Source organism: Balaenoptera musculus, chromosome 12 (genome assembly GCF_009873245.2).
Source record: "Balaenoptera musculus isolate JJ_BM4_2016_0621 chromosome 12, mBalMus1.pri.v3, whole genome shotgun sequence".
Taxonomy (NCBI): domain Eukaryota; kingdom Metazoa; phylum Chordata; class Mammalia; order Artiodactyla; family Balaenopteridae; genus Balaenoptera; species Balaenoptera musculus.
Window position 1 is genome coordinate 68,205,531 of NC_045796.1, and position 18,758 is coordinate 68,224,288.

The following is an 18,758-nucleotide window of genomic DNA, read 5'->3' on the forward strand; positions in this document are numbered from 1 at the left end:
TACCACAGGGAAGGTGTCAGGGTCAGTGGCACATCTGGATGGGCTGCTCAGATGGGAGACTTGGCAGAAGTATGTGTCCAGGCTCTCTGGATAGATTCTCTTTTAAGTTTCTAGACCCTGACCTAGTCATTCATGAGTTAACACTATAATGTAGGATGCAAAAACCAAAGTTGGAAAACCCCCAGAACCTACTGTATAGCACAGGGAACTCTGCTCAATATTCTGTAATAACCTAAATGGGAAAAGAATTTGAAAAAGAATAGAAAAAAAAATAATGATGTGGGCTTGTATGATTCCATTTATATGAAATTCCAGAGAAGGTAGATCTATAGAGATAGAATGCAGGTGAGTCGTTGCCTGAGGCTGGGGGTAGGCATGGGGAGTGACTGCAGTGGCCGTGAGAGAGATTCTTGGGGTGATAGGACTGTTCTAAAATTGTAGCATGGGATGGTTACACAACTTTATAAATTTACTACAAATCACTGATTGTTTCATAGTTGAAATTAATGAATTTTATGGCATGTAACGTCAACCTCAACAAACCTGTTAAAATTTTTTAAAAAGAAAAGCCCCAGAAAACAGGATGCTGGGTCCTCCCATTCAGGCTGGATCAGGCCTTTTCTTTTTCTTCTGTTGTTCAGGTGTGTGAGAAAGAGAAGCTGTTGTCGGAGAGGAATCAGCTGAAAGCGTGCATGGGGGAACTGCTGGACAACTTCTCCTGCCTTTCCCAGGAAGTCTGCCGAGATATCCAGAGCCCCGAGCAGATCCAGGCCCTGCATCGGTACTGCCCTGTCCTCAGACCCATGGGTCTCCCCACAGCCTCCGGTATGAACCCCGTGCCCTTGGGCGCGGAGCAGAACCTTGCCGCCCCCCAGTGTGCGGTGGAGGAAAGCGTGCCCTGCTGCTTGGAGCAGGGCACAGCGGCCCCCGGGCCCCCCTGGGCGCCCAGCAGCGCCTCAGAGAACTGTACTTCTGCTCGGAGGCTGGAAGGCACTGACCCAGGAACCTTCTCAGACAGAGGACCTCCTCTGGAACCCAGGAGCCAAACGGTGACCGTGGACTTCTGCCAGGAAATGACTGATAAGTGTACAACCGATGAACAGCCCAGGAAAGATTACACCTAGTGACAGCCTGCCTCCTAGTTCTCAGCCCTCTCCCACCCAGGTGTCCACGGGTCAGCCTGCGGTGCCGTTTGTCTGTCGTCTGGAAGAACCAAGAAGGAATTTGGTGCACACTACAGCAGTCTTAGCAGCAATACTGTTTCCAAGTATTCTCTCCTCCCTTCAAGCAGGAGCGATATATAGTTAGTTACCTTCACGATGGTGCTACCCCTTGCTCAGGCAAGGAAAGACGACAGTGACAATGCTGTCTGTCTGTGGGTTCATTTCAGTCTTAACAGGGATAGACTATAACACCTCTAGGACCCAACCACGGATTTTTTTTCTCAGTGGCCCATGTCACAAACCCTATCTCAGGAATTTCTTCTGAATGTTCAATTTTTTTCATTGAAGACAGCTTCTATACACATCAAAGTTTTATAGCTAGACTGTACATATTATATATAATATATATATAAAATATATATCTCTCTCCATATGCAAAAGTCCTGCATGCCTCAATTTTCTCATCCTAAAACTGGAAACTTCGTTTCTCGTTTATAAACAGGTTCCAACATTCCTCTTCTTTTGTCTCTTGACGCTAGAACTAGTTTGTAACTGTTAAGATGGTCGTTTTTCTTGCTTCACCGTTCACTTTCAAGTTGTGCTTATTTATGGACAGAATTCAATGTTGGAAGCTTTCTTTGAGGTTTTATTTCAGACCTTTTTTTGTTGGTTTGGTTTGGTTTGGGCACCGTCAGATGGTGCCAGTTGAGTATCGTGGGTTTGGTTTTTTCTTGCAGATACTGTACAGTCAAGGTCAACTTTGCCACTTGCACTGAGTTTTGGGTCAAACCTATTTTCTTAAATGAAGTTGTCACTTCAGTATAACTCAAGTAAACTGTATATTCTTTGCTTTTAGTTAAAAAAGTAAAACAGTTAGCTAATTAAAAAAGCACTCAGGTGATAATTATGTAGGAAAAACAATCTTGCCAAATAATGAATTCATCCTAGGATGTAGACAATAATCTGCTTGAATATTTTTATATTTCACCTCCTCCCCACCTTTTCCTAAGCAAAGTTTAAATGCAGAGAGTTGAGAGTTGATGCTGGATGTTCAGATTCCTAAGTGGGGAAAGAGTTTGGACGTCTCACTCAAAAGCGCATCGAAACAGCAGGAATCGTGATTTTGTACCAGAACTCAGCAGGCATTGGCTCCTAAATAGCAAGTTAGAACTGTTTTCTCAGCCCGGGAGTAAGTCCCATTCATTTCAACACTTCCCCAGGCCTCTGCTTGCTCTCGGAAGCATAGGATAGTAGGAACTTCTCCATCGAAGGACTTGGCTGCTGAGCCACCCAGCTTCCCAGCCCCAGGACCTGCCTCCCTCGGGGACTCACCTGAGGGGGTCTGAATCACAGCCCTGGGGGTGCCGCCCTTAGGTGGCCGTCCTGGGGTTGACGCAGCTGGCCCAGAGTAGGAGAGAGCAGGACAGAGGTCTGTCCCTGACGCAGGCAAAAGCATTTCTTTCTCTCTTCTTTCTCCAAATGCTTTGAGTTGAATTCTGAGGTTTTTCCACCCTTCTCTAGTCCGAAGGCAGATTTCATTCTGAGGCTTTGGACACGACATGGCCAGGAGCCCTCCGTACTGCCCCCCCTCCGCCCCACTCACCAGGCACACACCTTACCCTCACCTGATGATCATTTCCTTCTCTTGCTGCAAAACTAGTTGGCTTGCAACCCACAGAGAGCAGCTTCCCTTGGCTCAGGGGGCACGTTGGCCCCTGGCCACGTTTACAGGAAGGTGTGCCGGACGCCACAGCCGGCGCAGGGGAGAGATCAGCTCCCTCCCTCCTCTGGGCCGGCTGCAGGAAAAGTCCTGAACAGTCTGATGTGGGGATGGGGTGGTGGGCAGTGGGGACTAGGTGGTTGATTTTGTTTCTTTCTTTGTGCCATTGTTTGGACGATATTAAAGCTGCATGTAAAAGGGGAAATTAGTATATGACGTAGGCGAAAAGTGAAATCATAGTAACATATGTTTTAGTATTATTAACTTTTTTCTGTACAAATATTAGTGCTAAATGTTTAAATATGTATGAATGCCAGAAATTTGTTGGTTCATGCGGTAGGATTAAAAAAAAAAAAAGGCTTTTCTTTGAAAATAGTTCCACTTTTAAAACCTGCCTCTGGGTTTTTGTTTTTTCTCCTGTGTGTATGTATGGTGCGTGCTTGTCTGAGACAGATTGTGATCCAGCTCTGAGTTGGAGGTACCGTTTTTCTTGTGGCTGTTGGGATTTCTTGGCCTAGTAGAAGAGTTCTGTGCTTCACCGTGAGGTTTGCCTTTGGGAAGAACTGGTGACAGCTCGAATTTAAACTCGGTGTGAATCACGTGATCCATCACAGGCGTGTGTTCTGGTGGAAGAGTCGGCCAACAGTATTATTTTGGTTTTTTAACTCTCTTGTTGCCTTTTTTAAGTGACCTCCTCTTCTTTGGAAAAAGGAATGTTTTCTGCTCATATCGTAACAAGGTCCAAACCAGCTCGTTGGCGTGACTGACCCTGGTACCAACACATGTGCATCTGGCAGTCTTGAGCCCATTCGTGCCGTCCCCGTTCTGTTGTCCTGCGTGGCAGGCCTCCCGCTGGGGGGTGAGAGGGGTGTCCTCTATTCTCCTCCCTGCTAACTCAGCCCACAGCCTCCTCCCACCAGCCCCTGCCTTGCGTTTCTTCCTCTGCCCCAGTCACACCCCTGCCACCCTGGCCGTGGGAACTGGTTAAAAACACTGCTGGAGAAACTGTCTTTCGATTTCTTAAGAGATGTGAACAAGTTGTTGGGATTTGGTTCACTATCCACCAGGAACAAGCGACTGGCCTTGTGCAATTGTTGACGTGACGTGTCTGTGTCTCTTACAGCTCTGAACCGTGTGCTTGTCAAGATTATTTCCGGGTTGATTCAAAGGGAGGACTAGCTGGGGACCAGAGTCCAAGTTCCCTCAAGTGGAATTTTAAAAACCAGCCTGTCTCCTTTCCCTGGGATCCCTTAGTGCAACTCGTGTCTTTTCTGAAAGAGAAAAGCAAGTTAACAGCAAGGAATAGCATCTGCACGGCATGGTGACATTTAGTGGTATCTTTAAGGGTCCATCCTTACAGATATAAAGGACTCTCCCGCTACGGAATGTTCAGGAGGGTCCCTGCGACAGGCGAGCTGTGTCTCCAGGTGGCTGGGTCAGGCGTGGGCTGTTGGAACGGGGACAGTGGAGGTGGCCCTGTGGCTAGTTAACATCCGCCTGAAACTGGTCCTCCCCTCGGATCTGCCTTTGTTCTACTTGTGTCTCTCTGGACAACCTCACTTCGTTCAGGTTGGTCAGGCTTGGGCAGGTGCATGCTTTGCCGTATGTGTCTGTTTCTCTTCGTTATCCGGGGGTGCCTTGAATAAAAGAACTTCATGACATACTGATTCTGGAACAAAACCGTTGCAAAAACGAACAAAAAAAGAGCTGGCAAAGTCAGTAGCCCACCTGCTCCTTCTCTTCTGGGTTCCCTAACAATGACTCAGGCGTCAGAGGTGATGCTGCACTAGGAAATGTTATTTTGTATAGTGTACAAGTAATTTATTAACTGTCTTTCTAAAGGTATGCTGCTTTTAAGATGCACTATGATTTTGGATTTAATCCTTGTGTTGCTTTCCCAAGGAAGTAAAAAAAAAAAAAAAAAAGGCTGGTGATTAGTATGTCAACTGCCACTTCTCCTTGAAAAGGAAGGCAGGGACCAGCAACAGGACTTGTAATGAGGGGACTGCTAAAAGCCAGGTGGGCACACTGTGAAGTCCAGTATTACCATCAAGAGGTCTAAACCTACACTTTCTCTTTTAATGCTTTATGATTGCCATTGAAGAAGAAGAAACAAACAAACAAAGGTGTGAAAATGATACGCCTTTTAAGAAACCACTGAATCCTGCCCCTTCAAGCTGATCCACATGCTATGTTGAGCATAATCCTCCCAAAATGTGTAAAAGCCTGCAAAGCTCTTTCGAAACCCTATTAGCTACCTAGTTCTATACATTATACCCCATTTCAACTAGGAGCCGCTTAATACATGACTTCAAACTGTGCCACTAGTGCTTAACAATGGTTGGAGGAGTTGCCGATCAAGAAGGCAGCCAGAATCAAGTCTTGTTCTCAAATCACTATAAATAGTCAAAGAAACATACTTTTTTTTTTTTTTAAAGAATAAAGCTGGGACTTCCCTGGCGGTCCAGTGGTTAAGACTCTGCACTGTCAATGCAGGGGGTACGGGTTCAATCTCTGGTCAGGGAACTAAGATCCCACATGCCACACAGCGCGGCCAAAAGATTAAAAAAAAAAAAGAATAAAGCTGCTCACTGGACCATGAGTTGGTCTTTCGTCCCCAAATTGAGGATTTTGCTGTAGGTTCAGTTCCTGGCGAGTCAGTCCTCAGATCAACGCCTGTGTGGAGTTGGCATTCGTGCGGGCAGTCTGTGTGCATGGGGGCATTGTGTTCAAGCTGTGTGTGCCGAATACAGCCCGAGCCATCTCCTGACCCAGGCATCAGAGACGGATGCCGTAGAATAGAATATATTTGTACACAAAACTGCGTGCAAATAGTCTTTGTACATAGAAAAGACCTATTGTGGCAGATGGAGGATAAATTATTCAACCGACGGTGCAAAAACATTTCTTGCAAAGAAAAGTGTATAGTATTTTCCTACACTCCACCCTGGGAGATAATATTTATATCACATGGATATCAGTGCATTTTCATTGTAATATGAAAAGGATGCTGCCATTTTGTAAAGAAAACCCACTTGGTTGCAGAGGCCCACTTTCGTAGCTTTGATTGCCTGTTGTGACGTGGTGTGTGCATTGCACTCTCAAGCAATGGACAAACAGCTCTGACTTTCCTTTCCATTCCAGTGGACTGACCTCAGATAACACAGTGGCCTCCTTAGACACAGAAGTGCACCCAGAGCCTTCATTTCAGGTAGACTCCCCTGCGGTGCCAAACGTTCCCGTGGGGACAGGCAAGAGTGAAGGGACTTGGACAAAAAGGGTTTTTCCTACAGTTTGATGCTAAGTCTTCTACCAAAACATGTCTGGAGACAGAGGGGTGACCTCCACACAAGTCCTAACAATGCATTTCGCACGTGTAAATGCTGGGATGCCCGTTCATGCGCCGAGGTAAAAGACCTGCCACCTCTAGTGAGTGATCGGGAAGCTTCCGCAGGCGTGCAGGAGCTTCGGGCGCTGGTTAGACACGGTGAGCCATTCAAGGCAAGCACCACCTTTGCTTGTGAGGCCCGAAGGGCCCGTGAGAATTTGTTCCAGAACCAGTCTGATGCAAGTGCACCTCTAATCTATGCCTTACAAACTCCAGAGGCCATATTCAAAACAGGGTCTTCTCAGTGTATGCAAGGGACTGCAGCCCCTCTCCTCTTCCTCCCCAGGTCAAACAATACGGACAGTTTTCACACATATCTACCTGTATAACCCTCTGTACCTCTCATAACTGGTCAACGACTGTAACAGGTTACATCAGGTGTTTTTCTACATACTTTTTACACAGATTCTATGCGATTAATGTAACTTAATTCAGTGCATCATTTTATTGTACTAGTTCTTAGGCTTGTCTTTATTTTCTAAGTGATTGTGGTTTTTCTTGTGGTTTTTAACTGTAAAAAATGAAATGGCTGTTGATGCTTATTCTCTGTAACTAAGAATTTTTACCTTTTTGGGGGAAAAAAAAAAAGCATTGCTATGAACTAATGAATTGAAACTTCATTTACTCATTGTAAATATACTATTGTGCAAAAAAAAAAAAACTCAGTTGAATTGCTAGTGTTAACTGAATTTTGTCTAGACACCATTTCTGTTGATGAAATAAAGACATATCATTACACATTGTAAACTGATTTTCTCTGATCCCTATGTTAGAGATTACAGAGCTGGAGGCCTTAGGAACTCTTTCCTCCCAGAGAAGCCACGTCTCTTCCTCTTGTTTTGACCCTTATCTGCTACCTGATTAATCTGATTAGAAATCTTAAAAATGTGATAACACTAATGCGATTCCTCAACTCCCAATTTAAAAAATCCCTAGTGCCGGGACTTCCCTGGTGGTCCAGTGGTTAAGACTCCATGCTCCCAGTGCAAGGGGCATGGGTTCGATCCCTGGTTGGGGAACTAAGACCCTGCATGCCACACGGCACGGCCAAAAAAACCCCACAAAAATCCCCAGTGCCTACGAGAGTAAACAAAAGGCATTAAGCCCAGTTTCCTGGTTTTGATATTGTGTTATAGCTATGCAAAACATCACCATTGGGGGAAGCTAGGTGAAGAATATTGTTTCTTAAGGGCATGTGAATCTACAATTATCTGAAAATAATAGGTTTAACTGAAAATAAAAAGGTAATGAAAGTAAATGGGGAAGAGGAAAAACCAATGCCAAGATACAGTGAATTGCAGGCAAGGATTTTAGAATTGTGATTAGGGTGTACATACATCTAAGCCAGAAAAGAATATTTGATCATTTGAGTCTTGGATTTTGATGTAAAGGGAAAACAAGATATTGAATGGTGGGCAGGCCAGACAACTTGAGTGCGCGGGACTCATAAGTGGTCTGGCCGAGCTGGCAGTGAGGATGGATTCACGTGATGGCAGGAGAATGCAGTGCTGCCGGGATCTGAGCTTCCAGAAGTGCATGGCCTTACCCCACCGACCAGGTGGGAAAACTGAAATTACCAGTTGCTGAACTCCACTCCCTCCACGGGCTCCCCACTGAGGCGAGGGCTTCAGGGACCATATAACGGGATTAGCAAACATGCACTGTTGTGAAACATCTTAGGTGTCAGAGGTAAAATAGAGTCCTTTGCCTGAAGACATGAAGTTATTCAATCCATTCTAGGAAAACGGTATCATGGTCCCAAAGTTTTCTGTAGGAAAACCTGGTCACTTAGAACTGATGATCATATGCACCTTCGACCCCAACATTAGTGCTTGTGGCAGGAATGACAACTGTGGTTTGATACAGAATAAGGCCCTTATATCCTGCAGAAGGGAAGCATTCGAACACCACCCAGCCCCAAATGGGAGGCAGCCATTCTCTTTCCTACCTTGAATGTGCACCTTAGGTGTGACTTGTATCTACTTCCAGAGCAGTGAGGAATCTCAGTCTGCCTACTCCCTGCCAGCAGGTCTGCTGTATGCTGTTTGGGAAAAAAATTGAGCTCGTCTTTGAAATAGTTCTAGAACTTTCCACCCTTCTCCAACTCATCACCCTCACCTCCTCAGTTAGGATGCATTGGCAAGACCATACTCCACGTCTAACGCCAGCTTCTGATGGTGCCCAGAGTGGGATGGGCTTCCAATTCTCCCCACTGAGCACCTCTGCCTTCCTGGTATAAATGAATACGATACTTCCTGGTATCAGAGAATCCAGGTCCAGAGATATGGAGAAAGCCGCGCATCCCACATCACCTTATGAAATTTCCTTTCATTTGACTCAAGAGCATGATCCCTTCTGTCCCCACACCCACCCCTGGCTCCTACAGATCCCAACATCTACTTGCTACTGGCTGCTTTGTCAACCAGAAAGAGGCGTGACTGGTTCTCCGTGGCTAGTTTTCACTCCCTCTCCTTGAAGACAAATGGACCCGAGGCAGTGACCCTCATCCTAAAGCAATGGACGGAAACCTTCAGAGACACAGCAACATTTACTAGAAGCATTACATTTTACACTGCATCCTTTTAACTTCTTTTTTTAACCTCTATTTGTGCTGTACAGTTGATGACCCTATAGAGGCTTTTGAGAGTAAAGGAAATTTAAGTTACAAGAAAAGGTATGGGGGAAGTGGGGAACGCTGCCATATAGGCTCTTGAAAGAACCTCTCATAATAAACCTGCGGACAAGGCAGGACAGGACACCAGGGAATAAGGATTAGACTGGAGGGTTGCAAGTGATGGGTAACGTCTGGTCTTTGGCATCTATACATAAACATGCATGCACTCAACCAACGCTGGGCTACATACTGGGCATCCAAGATTTAAAATGCACAGCCTTATCCTGAAAGCTTTCACAGGCTAGTCGGGTAGACAGACGTACAAACAAATCATTGTGCAGGGGCTGCTGATGGTCACAGACAAGAGAGAGGGCAGGGCTTCCTGGGAGGAGCATGGGCCTCAGAGCAACTAGATCTGGGTCTGAGTTCCAGCTGCAAAACAGGCACTTCAGTTGGAATTTAGCTGTGGGGCAAGTCACTTGATCTCTCTGAGCCTTCTCTGATCTATAAAATGAGGACAAACAACGACTTTACACAGTTGCACGTGGTATAGATAATGAGGCCTAAGTACCTGGAATATGGTATGCCCCTTAAAATGGCACCCATCTGGGCTTGGCCCCAGCATCGTTTTCATCCACCTGGTCTTCACAGGCTCTTCTACCAATTCATTGTGGAAAAGATCACACACCTCTTCACATCTCCACCCCTCACTTCCTCCTCTGCAAATTGGAACAGAGAAGACTCAGGAGCCGTTCGGGCTAGAAGCACAGACCAGCCCCAGCCAGCACTGGGCTCCGTTCTGCAAAATCCTGGGCAGCTACCCAGGGTATTAGGGTTCTCCAGAGAGACGGAACCAATAGGAGATTTTATAGAGAGACAGATATAGGTATAGATACAGGTTGATTGATTGGTTGATTTGTTCGTATTGGCCCACACAATTATGGAGGCTAAGAAATTCCACAATTTACCTTTTGCAAGCTGGAGGCCCAGGAAAGCCGGTGGCATAGTTCTGAGAACTATAGAGCCAATGATATAAGTCTCAGTCCAAGGGAGAAGACTGATGTTCCAGCTCAAATAGAGAAAGCAAATTCACTCTTCTTCCACTTTTTTATTCTATGCAGGCCCTCAACAGATTGGCTGCTGGTCACCCACAATGGGAAGACGATCTGCTTTACTCATAGCGCAGCCAGGTTAGGGCACAGGAGGTAGGGAACGAACATGAGGCAGGAGTCAGCCCATGAAGGCTTTATGTGCCAGGCTAAGGAGTATGGAAGTATGGCTTACTTCCTACAGAAGACAATCCCACCACATTGCCCCAGAGATGAACGTGCGTGTAAGAGGTTCTGTTCCCCAACAGCGCTGCGGCAGAAGATCTGAATCCCACCTGCCATCTCCTCCTCCTCATCCAGTTGTGGTTGTTTTGTCCAAAATCCAGGTCTAATACTAAAAGGCCAACCTTTTCCTAAGCTCCATCTTTGTCCCCTCCACAATTAACCAGAATTTTTGACTTTGCAGCAATGTAGAATGGGAAAACTGATCCAAATGTGGATGTTCCATTTTGTAATAATCTATCTTAAAAATATGCTACACTTAGGTTGCCTTGTGCAGGGAGAGCAGGAAGCAGCAATGGGATATGGGAGAAGGACTTGGGTTGAGGCAGACAAGCTTGGGATAAAATTCCAGCCCATTCACTCACTCAGTAAATATTAATTCATGTCCCTGCTATGTCCCAAAGACTGTGCTTTACCACATCCTAATTGCATGACTTTGGACAAGTCATCTATTTCCTTATCCTTAAATGGGAATAATCACAGAGTCACAGTGAAGAAGCGCATGGCAGTGTCTAGACCACAATCAGGGACTCAGTAAAGTGGGAGTCTTTCCTCCTCTTCTTTAGACTCTTTAGTAATTGATATATTATGTAAAGCTCCTCTGCCAAAAAGTTCAATAAATTATAACAATCAACTCTTCAAACACCCATCTAATAACCCCTGTTAATAATGTTGAGTCAAAAAAACCTTCCCAAATGAGGCAAAGAACCTAGAAGTCACAGAGATTTTAGATTTAATATAATATTAAAATTTTAAAGACACCATACACAGGGATAAGAAATAAGCAGACTGGGAGAGTATCTTTCAATACGTATATAGACAAGGAGTTAATACAATATCATAAAAGAGCTCCTAGAAATCAGAAGAAAAACAAATAACAGAAAAACAGACAAGGATAATTCATGGTAGAAATACAGATGGCTAATAAACATATGAACAACTTACTTAGTAACTTACTAGTAATCATGGAAATGTAAATTAAGACAAACATTTTAGAAATGTTTGGAAATGTTATGAAACATTTCTAGTTTGTCAAACTGGAGGTGGGGGGAGATAACGTCTGATATTGGCAAGGGTGTGGGGAAAGAGTGCTTAATGCACTGGTAAAGAGGATCAATTGGTATAGCCCTTCCTGAGCAAAAATTGGCAGCATCTATCAAAATGTAAAATGTGCATGCCCATTAAAACCAATAATTCCACTTCTAGGTACCTATCAAAGATATATGTATGAAACATTCACTGCAACATTGTCTGCGGTAGAAAAAGCTTAGAAAGGCTAAATGGCCATCAAGTATCTTATGGTTCATCCATTTCATGGAAAAGCACGAGGCATATAAAACCGAGGCATCTCCATGGGTGCTGATGTGGAGAGTCCCTGAGACATATCATTAATTAAGCAAAAGCAAATTGCAGAGACATCTCTACAGCAGGATCACATTTATATTTTTGAAAAAAATAAAAAATATGTGTGGACATATATTTGTCCTCAAAGACAGATTGTGGATGCAGTGAGGAAGGTAGGGGAACACACCCCATTCTGTTCACAGTGATTGTCTTTGGTGAGGGAAGTGGGAATTGAGTCCAGGTGAGAGTGAGAGATGAACCCTCACATGGTCAGGTTCACATTTTACTCTTATGTTCTTCTACACTGCTTGAATGTCTTTCAATGAGCATGTACGACTTTAATTTGAAAAACAAGAAATAAGAAAAAGACTCTTCTTTCAAACGATTAATAGTGGTACCCCTGGTCTGAGCCACACTCCCCTCTCACCTGGACACTGTGCAAGCCTCCTAGCTGGTCTCCCTGACTGCACTCTTACCCATTGTCTTGGTCTATTCGGGCTGTTATAACAAAATACCATAGACTGGGTGGATTATAAAGAACAGAAATTTATTGCTCCTATTTCTGGAGGCTGGGAATTCCAAGACAAATGCACTGGCAAATTCAGTGTCTGGTGAGAGCTCCTGGTTCACAGACAGTCATCTTTTCACTGTGTCCTCACATGGCAGATGGGAAAAGGAGCTCTCTGATGCCCCTTTTATAAGGGCACTAATCCCATTCATAAGGGCTCCACCCTCATGACCTAATCACCTCCAAAAGGCCCCACTTCCAAATACCATCACACTGGGGATTAAGGTTTCACATATGAATCTGGGGGGGACAAACATTCAGACCATAGCATCTCTACAAGAGACTCATCAGAAACAGTGATTTTAAAAATATACGTATCAGACCACCACCACTCCTGCACCATCCACCTCAAATTCCTTTCCATGGCCTATAACGCCCGACAGATCAGCCCTTGCCCATTCCAACCTCGTCCCTAGCTCTCCCCTCCATGATCATGGCCCAAGGGTGCTCCCCAGGACCTTGGCACAGCTGGCACCATCAGCCATGCCAAGGTCCTGGGGTGGGTGGGGCATCACAGGCAGAGGGACCAGTAAGTGCAAAGGTCCTCAGCTCTGTGGAGCTACAGGAGAACGCTCTTTGTTAGCACTTTAATGTCACAAAAGATTGGAAGAGGTCGCAGGGCAACCTTCTTCCTAATGCCAAAATCTTCCTCCTCTACAGTGGTGGCTCTGAGCTCTGGTTGCACATTGGAATCACCTGGGAGTTTTAAAAAATAGTACTAGGGGCTTCCCTGGTGGCGCAGTGGTTAAGAATCTGCCTGCCAGTGCAGGGGACACGGGTTCGAGCCCTGGTCCGGGAAGATCCCACAGGCTGTGGAGCAACTAAGCCCGTGTGCCACAACTACTGAGCCTGCTCTCTAGAGCCCATGAGCCACAACTACTGAGCCCACGTGCCGCATCTACTGAAGCCCTCGTGCTCTAGAACCCGTGCTCCACAACAAGAGAAGCCACCACAATGAGAAGCCCTCGCACCACAACGAAGAGTAGCCCCCGCTTGCCGCAACTAGAGAGAAAGCCTGCGTGCAGCAACGAAGACCCAACGCAGCCAAAAATAATAAATAAATTTAAAAAATAGTATTGGTGCCCAGGCTCTATCTGCAGAGATTCTTATTAGGGCATTTTTCAAAGCTTCCCTGGTGATTTAACGTAGAATTGGGCATTGAGGATTACTACTCCACAGCGTCTCTGACAGGTGAAGACATTCAACGATGAGGAAAGTCTTCATCACAGAGGGTAGCATGGGTTCCTAAAACTCAACCAGCACTCTTCCCCATGCTCACTCGGCCAGACTAAAAATCTGCTCTCCATGCCCAATTAAGTCTTTCCACAAAGAACCAACCTTGACAGAAACTTATTTAGTAATCAACAAGCTTAGACTTGAAAAAACTGCGGGGTTTGGGTGACGGCAAGGGAAATGTCTTGGAGTATAAATCACGGCTCTTCCAGGTGGTTTTTCTGACCTACAATAGCGTGGATTTCTTTTGCAGGACAGTTCTCTCTAAGGGGAACAAGTGGCAAAGCAACTGTGGTACCTACCAGAAGTCATTTCACTCTGAAACACCAACTGCTGCAATCAGAATACATCTGATTGAGCCCTAAAATTTCGGCCCTCTGGGAACTGATACAGTGTAAGAAGCTGTTTACAGTCCATATATTGAAAGTGGATGCCAGCAATCCTTTGCTTGCTGCACTAATTTCCAGTGAAAGATCCCTCTGTTTGCAGTAAGTATGATGTGTCAGCTACAGTGCTCTGGAGCTGACGGCTGTGGCCTCAATCCCCAAGACTTCCACCATTTGGGGAGTGAAGTGGCCTGTCAACCCCCTAAGAGGCTTGGGGGAAAGTGACCATAAGTAGGAAATCTCTGTGGCCAAAGGCATTATTTATAATTCCTAGAAACATAAACAGGGAAGAAAGAGGAAGATGAAAAAAGAAAGAGGGCCTGTCACCTTCATCATCTTTTCTCCAAGCTCCTCAGCGAGGATGGTCTCTCCCAAAAGATAATCTGAGATTAAGAAAATCTGCTTCAACTAAACACCGCTTTTCCTTCCTCAATTTTCTGTTAATACAAAGGCTCCTCTCACATGGAGTGAGATACAGGAGAGAGAAAATGATGAAAATTGTCATGCTGACTTCACAAATGCAGATAAGAAGCAGTGGTCACTGGCAAGGTTACTCTAAAATGGTGGATCTCGGGAGTTCCCTGGTGGTCCAGTGGTTAGGACTTGGCACTTTCACTGCTGTGGCCCAGGTTCAATCTCTGGTCAGGGAACTATGATTCTGCAAGATGCAGGGCACGTCCAAAAAGTAAAAAAATTTAAAAACTAAAAAATTAAATAAAATAGTGGATCTCAACCCTGGCTGTACATTACAATCACCATGGGAATTTTAAAAATACCAATCCTCCATCCCATCTCCAGAGATTCTGGTTTGATTGGAAGTGGATGGGTCTTGGGCATGGAGATTTTTTTAAAGCTCCAGATGACTCTGACTCAAGCCAGATTTGAGAACCCTGCTATAGTTTGGCATAGGGTTCCAAGCAGCCAGACAATAACCCTACACGTAAGCTCCTGAGAAGACAGCTGGTCACTGACAAGAAATGAGTATAAGTTTGAAAAAAAGCATTTTAGGAAAAATCTAGGTATGATGATTCCTCCTCAAGGTATGGCGTTAGCGCACTAACAAAATATCTCATGGGAGATACGAAACTAGGGTGGAAGGATTCAATCATTATTAACACAAAGAATGAAGCAAAGGAAAAAGCAAGGGTGTGAGTTCAACCAAGTGAACTCAACTGGGAAGTTCCCCTATTAACTTGGGGGACTTTTCTTTTTAATGGAAAAAAGAAAAAAGTTGTTAGGAGCAGTAGGTAAAACATGTGTCATTCTCTCCCTTTTTTTTTTTTTTCTTCAGAATTGAGAAGAATCCACAGTAAATATCCATTATGTCTTACAATGGCCAGGGAATGTTTATTCCACAGTGGCTTTTCAGAGAACAGAATTATCAATACAACATTGATCTTCGTCTTTGTGAACTATATCAACAAATATTTGTATATGACTTTTAAATGCCAGAGCTATTAAAACAATGGAGCACACCCTCTTTCCTTAGTGAGACAAGGGCAACTCAAGGTTACAAATGATCCCTCCTCTGACCCATTTTCCACACTCTGATGCAAAGAGCTGTCTAAAGTGCAACTCCGATCCAGTCACTCCTCTGCTGCACATCCTCTGTGGGTTCTCCACTGCCTCCCTGCAAGGCCTCCATGCCCCCTTCTCCAGCTTTCCCTCTCTCTGAAGCCCTCCTACTACTCTGTGCTCCAGACACACGTGGCTCCCCAGACAGCCCTGCTATGTCACACCTCTCAGCCTTTGTCTGTGTTCTCCTTGTACTGGGACAGCCTCCTTCCATGTACCCCAGTCCTCCCAGGTCTGGAGAAACTCACCACATCTTTCAAGACTCCATTCAAAAGTAGCTTCAACTATAAAGCTTTTCCTGACCCATCCAGAAAGAATTGACTTCTCCCTCCTTTGCCCACCACTCCCTCTAACATGGCACCTTACACTTGACCATTTATATGTTTACCTAATTTCCCATCCAGACTCTGAGCCCTTTGATGGTACACATGATATTTTATTCATTTATATACCCAGCACTTATAAGACTAATTGATATAAAGTTTTCAATAAGTTTATTTTATGAATTAAATTCAACTGAATGTGTTAAATGAATGAATTTAACTCTCCATAAATTAACCTCTCTCTCCTCCTTTCCCTCTCTCTCAACACACACATATATACACAAAGAAGGAGAAAACAGAAGGCTAAGAAGTAACCAAAGTGGAACACCTCTTGTGAAAGTTCCATGATCAGTCAGGCTGTCTGTCTTTACTTACCATTGATGTTCTGTGCTCAGTGGCTGAAGGCAGAAGTGAGGGGCTGTTTTCCCGGTGTGGAAAGCCCAGGCAAGAGCTATTTCGAGAACTGGAGCTTACTGAGTCACTGTACAGCTGTCCCTTTTCAGACAGCAATCTGGACAGAAAGCTGGCCTTGCGACTGCCCATGCAAGATCCGTCTGTCTGGACTCTGCTCTCTCTCATGCTGCCATCGCTGTGTCTGCAGTGACTGTGTAGATCTGTGAGAGGCTCCCCTGAGGGTTGCAGGTCCTGGGACTGCTCCCAGGGTCCTGTTGAACGTGATGGACAATGTCTAGGAGCCATCGTTGTACCTAGCCAGGACTGGGGCGTTGTAGTCTGCAAGCCAAAGGAAGACCGGTCTGGTTGCTGTCCCGAGTGCTGAATTCTAGCACCATCATCCCAGGGACACGGGCTGTGGACATGGAGCTGTCCTCTGTGCTGATACCCCTCTGCCCAGTCTTTTTTACTACAGCAAGGGTCTACCTCAAGTTGCCTGGGCTGTGGGATTTGCCACATGGTTTTAGAATTCGGCACATTGACTCGGAAGACTTGCTGTTGATTGCTGGCTTGAAGTAGAGAGACTCTTTCAGGGAAGGGAGAGCAATTCATACACTGCTGGGCCGCTGAATATCTTTTCAAATGAAATGGAGGTCCCCTTTCGTCCTCAATGCCCTCACTGCTGAATTTGTCATAAAGTGCCCTCATGATTTTCCTGATCCCCAGATGAAATATTTCCAGTACGTTGAGGAACAAAGAGATGGCTGCAATGCTGTGCATAAAGAGCATGAAAATGGTCTTCTCTGTGGGCCTGGACACGAAGCAATCCACTGCATTGGGGCAAGGAGGTTGAGTACATTTGTAAAGGGGGTGCATTTGCAACCCATAGAGAATATATTGGCCTATCATGAACCCTACTTCCAGCACAGATCTGGTCAAGATGTGTAAGACATAAGTACGCAGAAGACATCCTTTCAGAGGGACTTTCTGGATCTTCTTCTGCTCCTCCAGCTTCCTCAGTTCTCTATCTATCTTTTGCTGCTCCTCCAATTCAAGCTCTGGATTCTCCATCTGGGCTCTAAGCTGTGACTTTTTCCTCTGCCTCTCCTTTTCAAAGGCCCTGAGGCTATAAAGTGCATGGCCCATATATACCAGAGAGGGAGAAGACACAGAGATGATCTGCAAAACCCAGAACCTGATCAAAGAGATAGGGAAAGCATCATCGTAACAGACAGTGTTGCAACCTGGCTGCTGGGTGTTGCAGACAAATGCTGACTGTTCATCATCCCAGACATCTTCAGCAGCTACACCAAGTATCAGCATCCGGAAGATGAAGAGGATGGTCAGCCAGATTTTCCCCACCGTGGTTGAGTGGGAGTGAACTTCCTCTAGGATGCCACCCCATAAATTCCAATCCCCCATGGTAAGGGACTAATGTCTGAAATATACAGAAAACACTGAGGTTAATAGCATCCACGGATGTCATATATAAAGACAACGAGCTCATCAATACAGCCGGTCCTCTCTTCATGTCAACAAAACTACAAGGGATTTTCCAGCTCTAATATTTATGGCCTGTGCTTGCTGAAACAGGATATTTCTAAGGAATATGTTTTGGGAAAAACACTAACGACCCTCCCCAATCTGACCCAATTCCCTTCCTGTCCCCTTCTCTCCTACACAAAGTTGACTGTCATCCTGGTTATACTCATTGGCCATCATATTTGTACAATGCATTCCATTCCAAAATTTTGCTCATTTTTCTAACATATGAGAAGCCATATTTACCATACATCCTACATGATCTTAAACAAGTCTCAACTCCTCCAGGAAGTTTTCCCCAGCCATCCCAAGTCAGAGTGATTTTTCCCATTCCTAAATTCACACAATACTAGTGTTTATACCACTCACTTGGTACTGTGCCTAAAATGAGTTTTGTGATAGTTGTCTTATGTTATCTTTCCTGAAAAGGTACTCTTTTTGCAGATAGGGACACTTTCTGTTTCATTTTGGTCTGGCACACTAAGGTATCAATAAATAATAGTGGATTGAATTGTCTTTTCTTTTTAAAACTCAGTTCCTTGACTCTATCACTGGAAAAATCATCAACAGAAAAACAAAATAGATCCTCATTATGTATCATCGATGGCTCCCATTGCAAGACTGAAAGCACAAGTAAAGAAAACAGAACTCAGCCAAATAAACCTTCAGGAACTGGCACAGGGTAGCAGTAAAGATTAAGCAGGCTCAGAAACAGTACCAGCAATGACATATGATTACATCTACAAAGCCACATCTGGAACAGCAGGTTTTCGCGGAAGCTCTGCTTACTTAGAAGAAAAGTGGGGGGTGGTGGTGGTGGGATGAACTGGGAGATTGGGATTGACATGTATACACTAATATGTATAAAACAGGTAACTAATAAGGACCTGCTGTATAAAAAATAAATAAATAAAATTCAAATCAAACAAAAACAAACTAACAAAAAAAAGAAAAGAAAAGTGAATATAAACTGCTTCTCTAGCAAGCTTGGGTGCTGGGAAAGAATCAAGGCATAGCTGATATAAATAGGTTACTCGGTTTACCCTGAAAAAAACAAATGTTTTTCAAGGTTCAATGAAGTTAAAATATTTGAGAGCTTAAAGGCTTCTAAGATGTGGAAGACTTCCATGTATGAAAGACATAGAAAAAAAACAGGATAAGTGTTTAATAACTTAATA

At 44.6% G+C, this 18,758-nt stretch overlaps 2 protein-coding genes across 5 annotated transcripts in view; one reads left to right on the forward strand and one right to left on the reverse strand.

The window, feature by feature from the left end:
* BACH2 (BTB domain and CNC homolog 2) overlaps positions 1-1,156 on the forward strand; it is a 355,721-nt gene extending 354,565 nt beyond the window's left edge. For both annotated transcript variants that reach the window (XM_036871014.1, XM_036871015.1), the window contains exon 7: positions 642-1,156. In XM_036871014.1, the coding sequence (XP_036726909.1) occupies positions 642-1,124 (483 nt within the window). In that variant the 3' untranslated portion in view covers positions 1,125-1,156. The remainder of the gene's footprint in view (positions 1-641) is intronic.
* A 3,240-nt stretch (positions 1,157-4,396) lies between these two features.
* On the reverse strand, positions 4,397-18,353 carry GJA10 (gap junction protein alpha 10). 3 transcript variants are annotated; one of them, XR_005022124.1, is made up of 4 exons: positions 16,021-18,353; positions 9,457-9,604; positions 8,220-8,312; positions 4,502-4,520 (listed from the first exon to the last, which is right to left on the reverse strand). XR_005022124.1 is itself a non-coding variant. In XM_036871016.1 (3 exons), the coding sequence occupies exons 1-3, from the start codon at positions 17,458-17,460 to the stop codon at positions 4,458-4,460; spliced, it is 1,596 nt and encodes a 531-aa protein (XP_036726911.1). In that variant the 5' UTR covers positions 17,461-18,353; the 3' UTR covers positions 4,397-4,457. The 3 variants fall into 3 exon arrangements, 2 of the variants coding, with proteins under 2 accessions (XP_036726911.1, XP_036726912.1); XM_036871016.1 differs by lacking the exon at positions 9,457-9,604 and having other exon boundaries at positions 4,397-4,520; XM_036871017.1 differs by lacking the exons at positions 4,502-4,520; positions 8,220-8,312 and having other exon boundaries at positions 8,853-9,604.
* Positions 18,354-18,758: the final 405 nt, after the last annotated feature.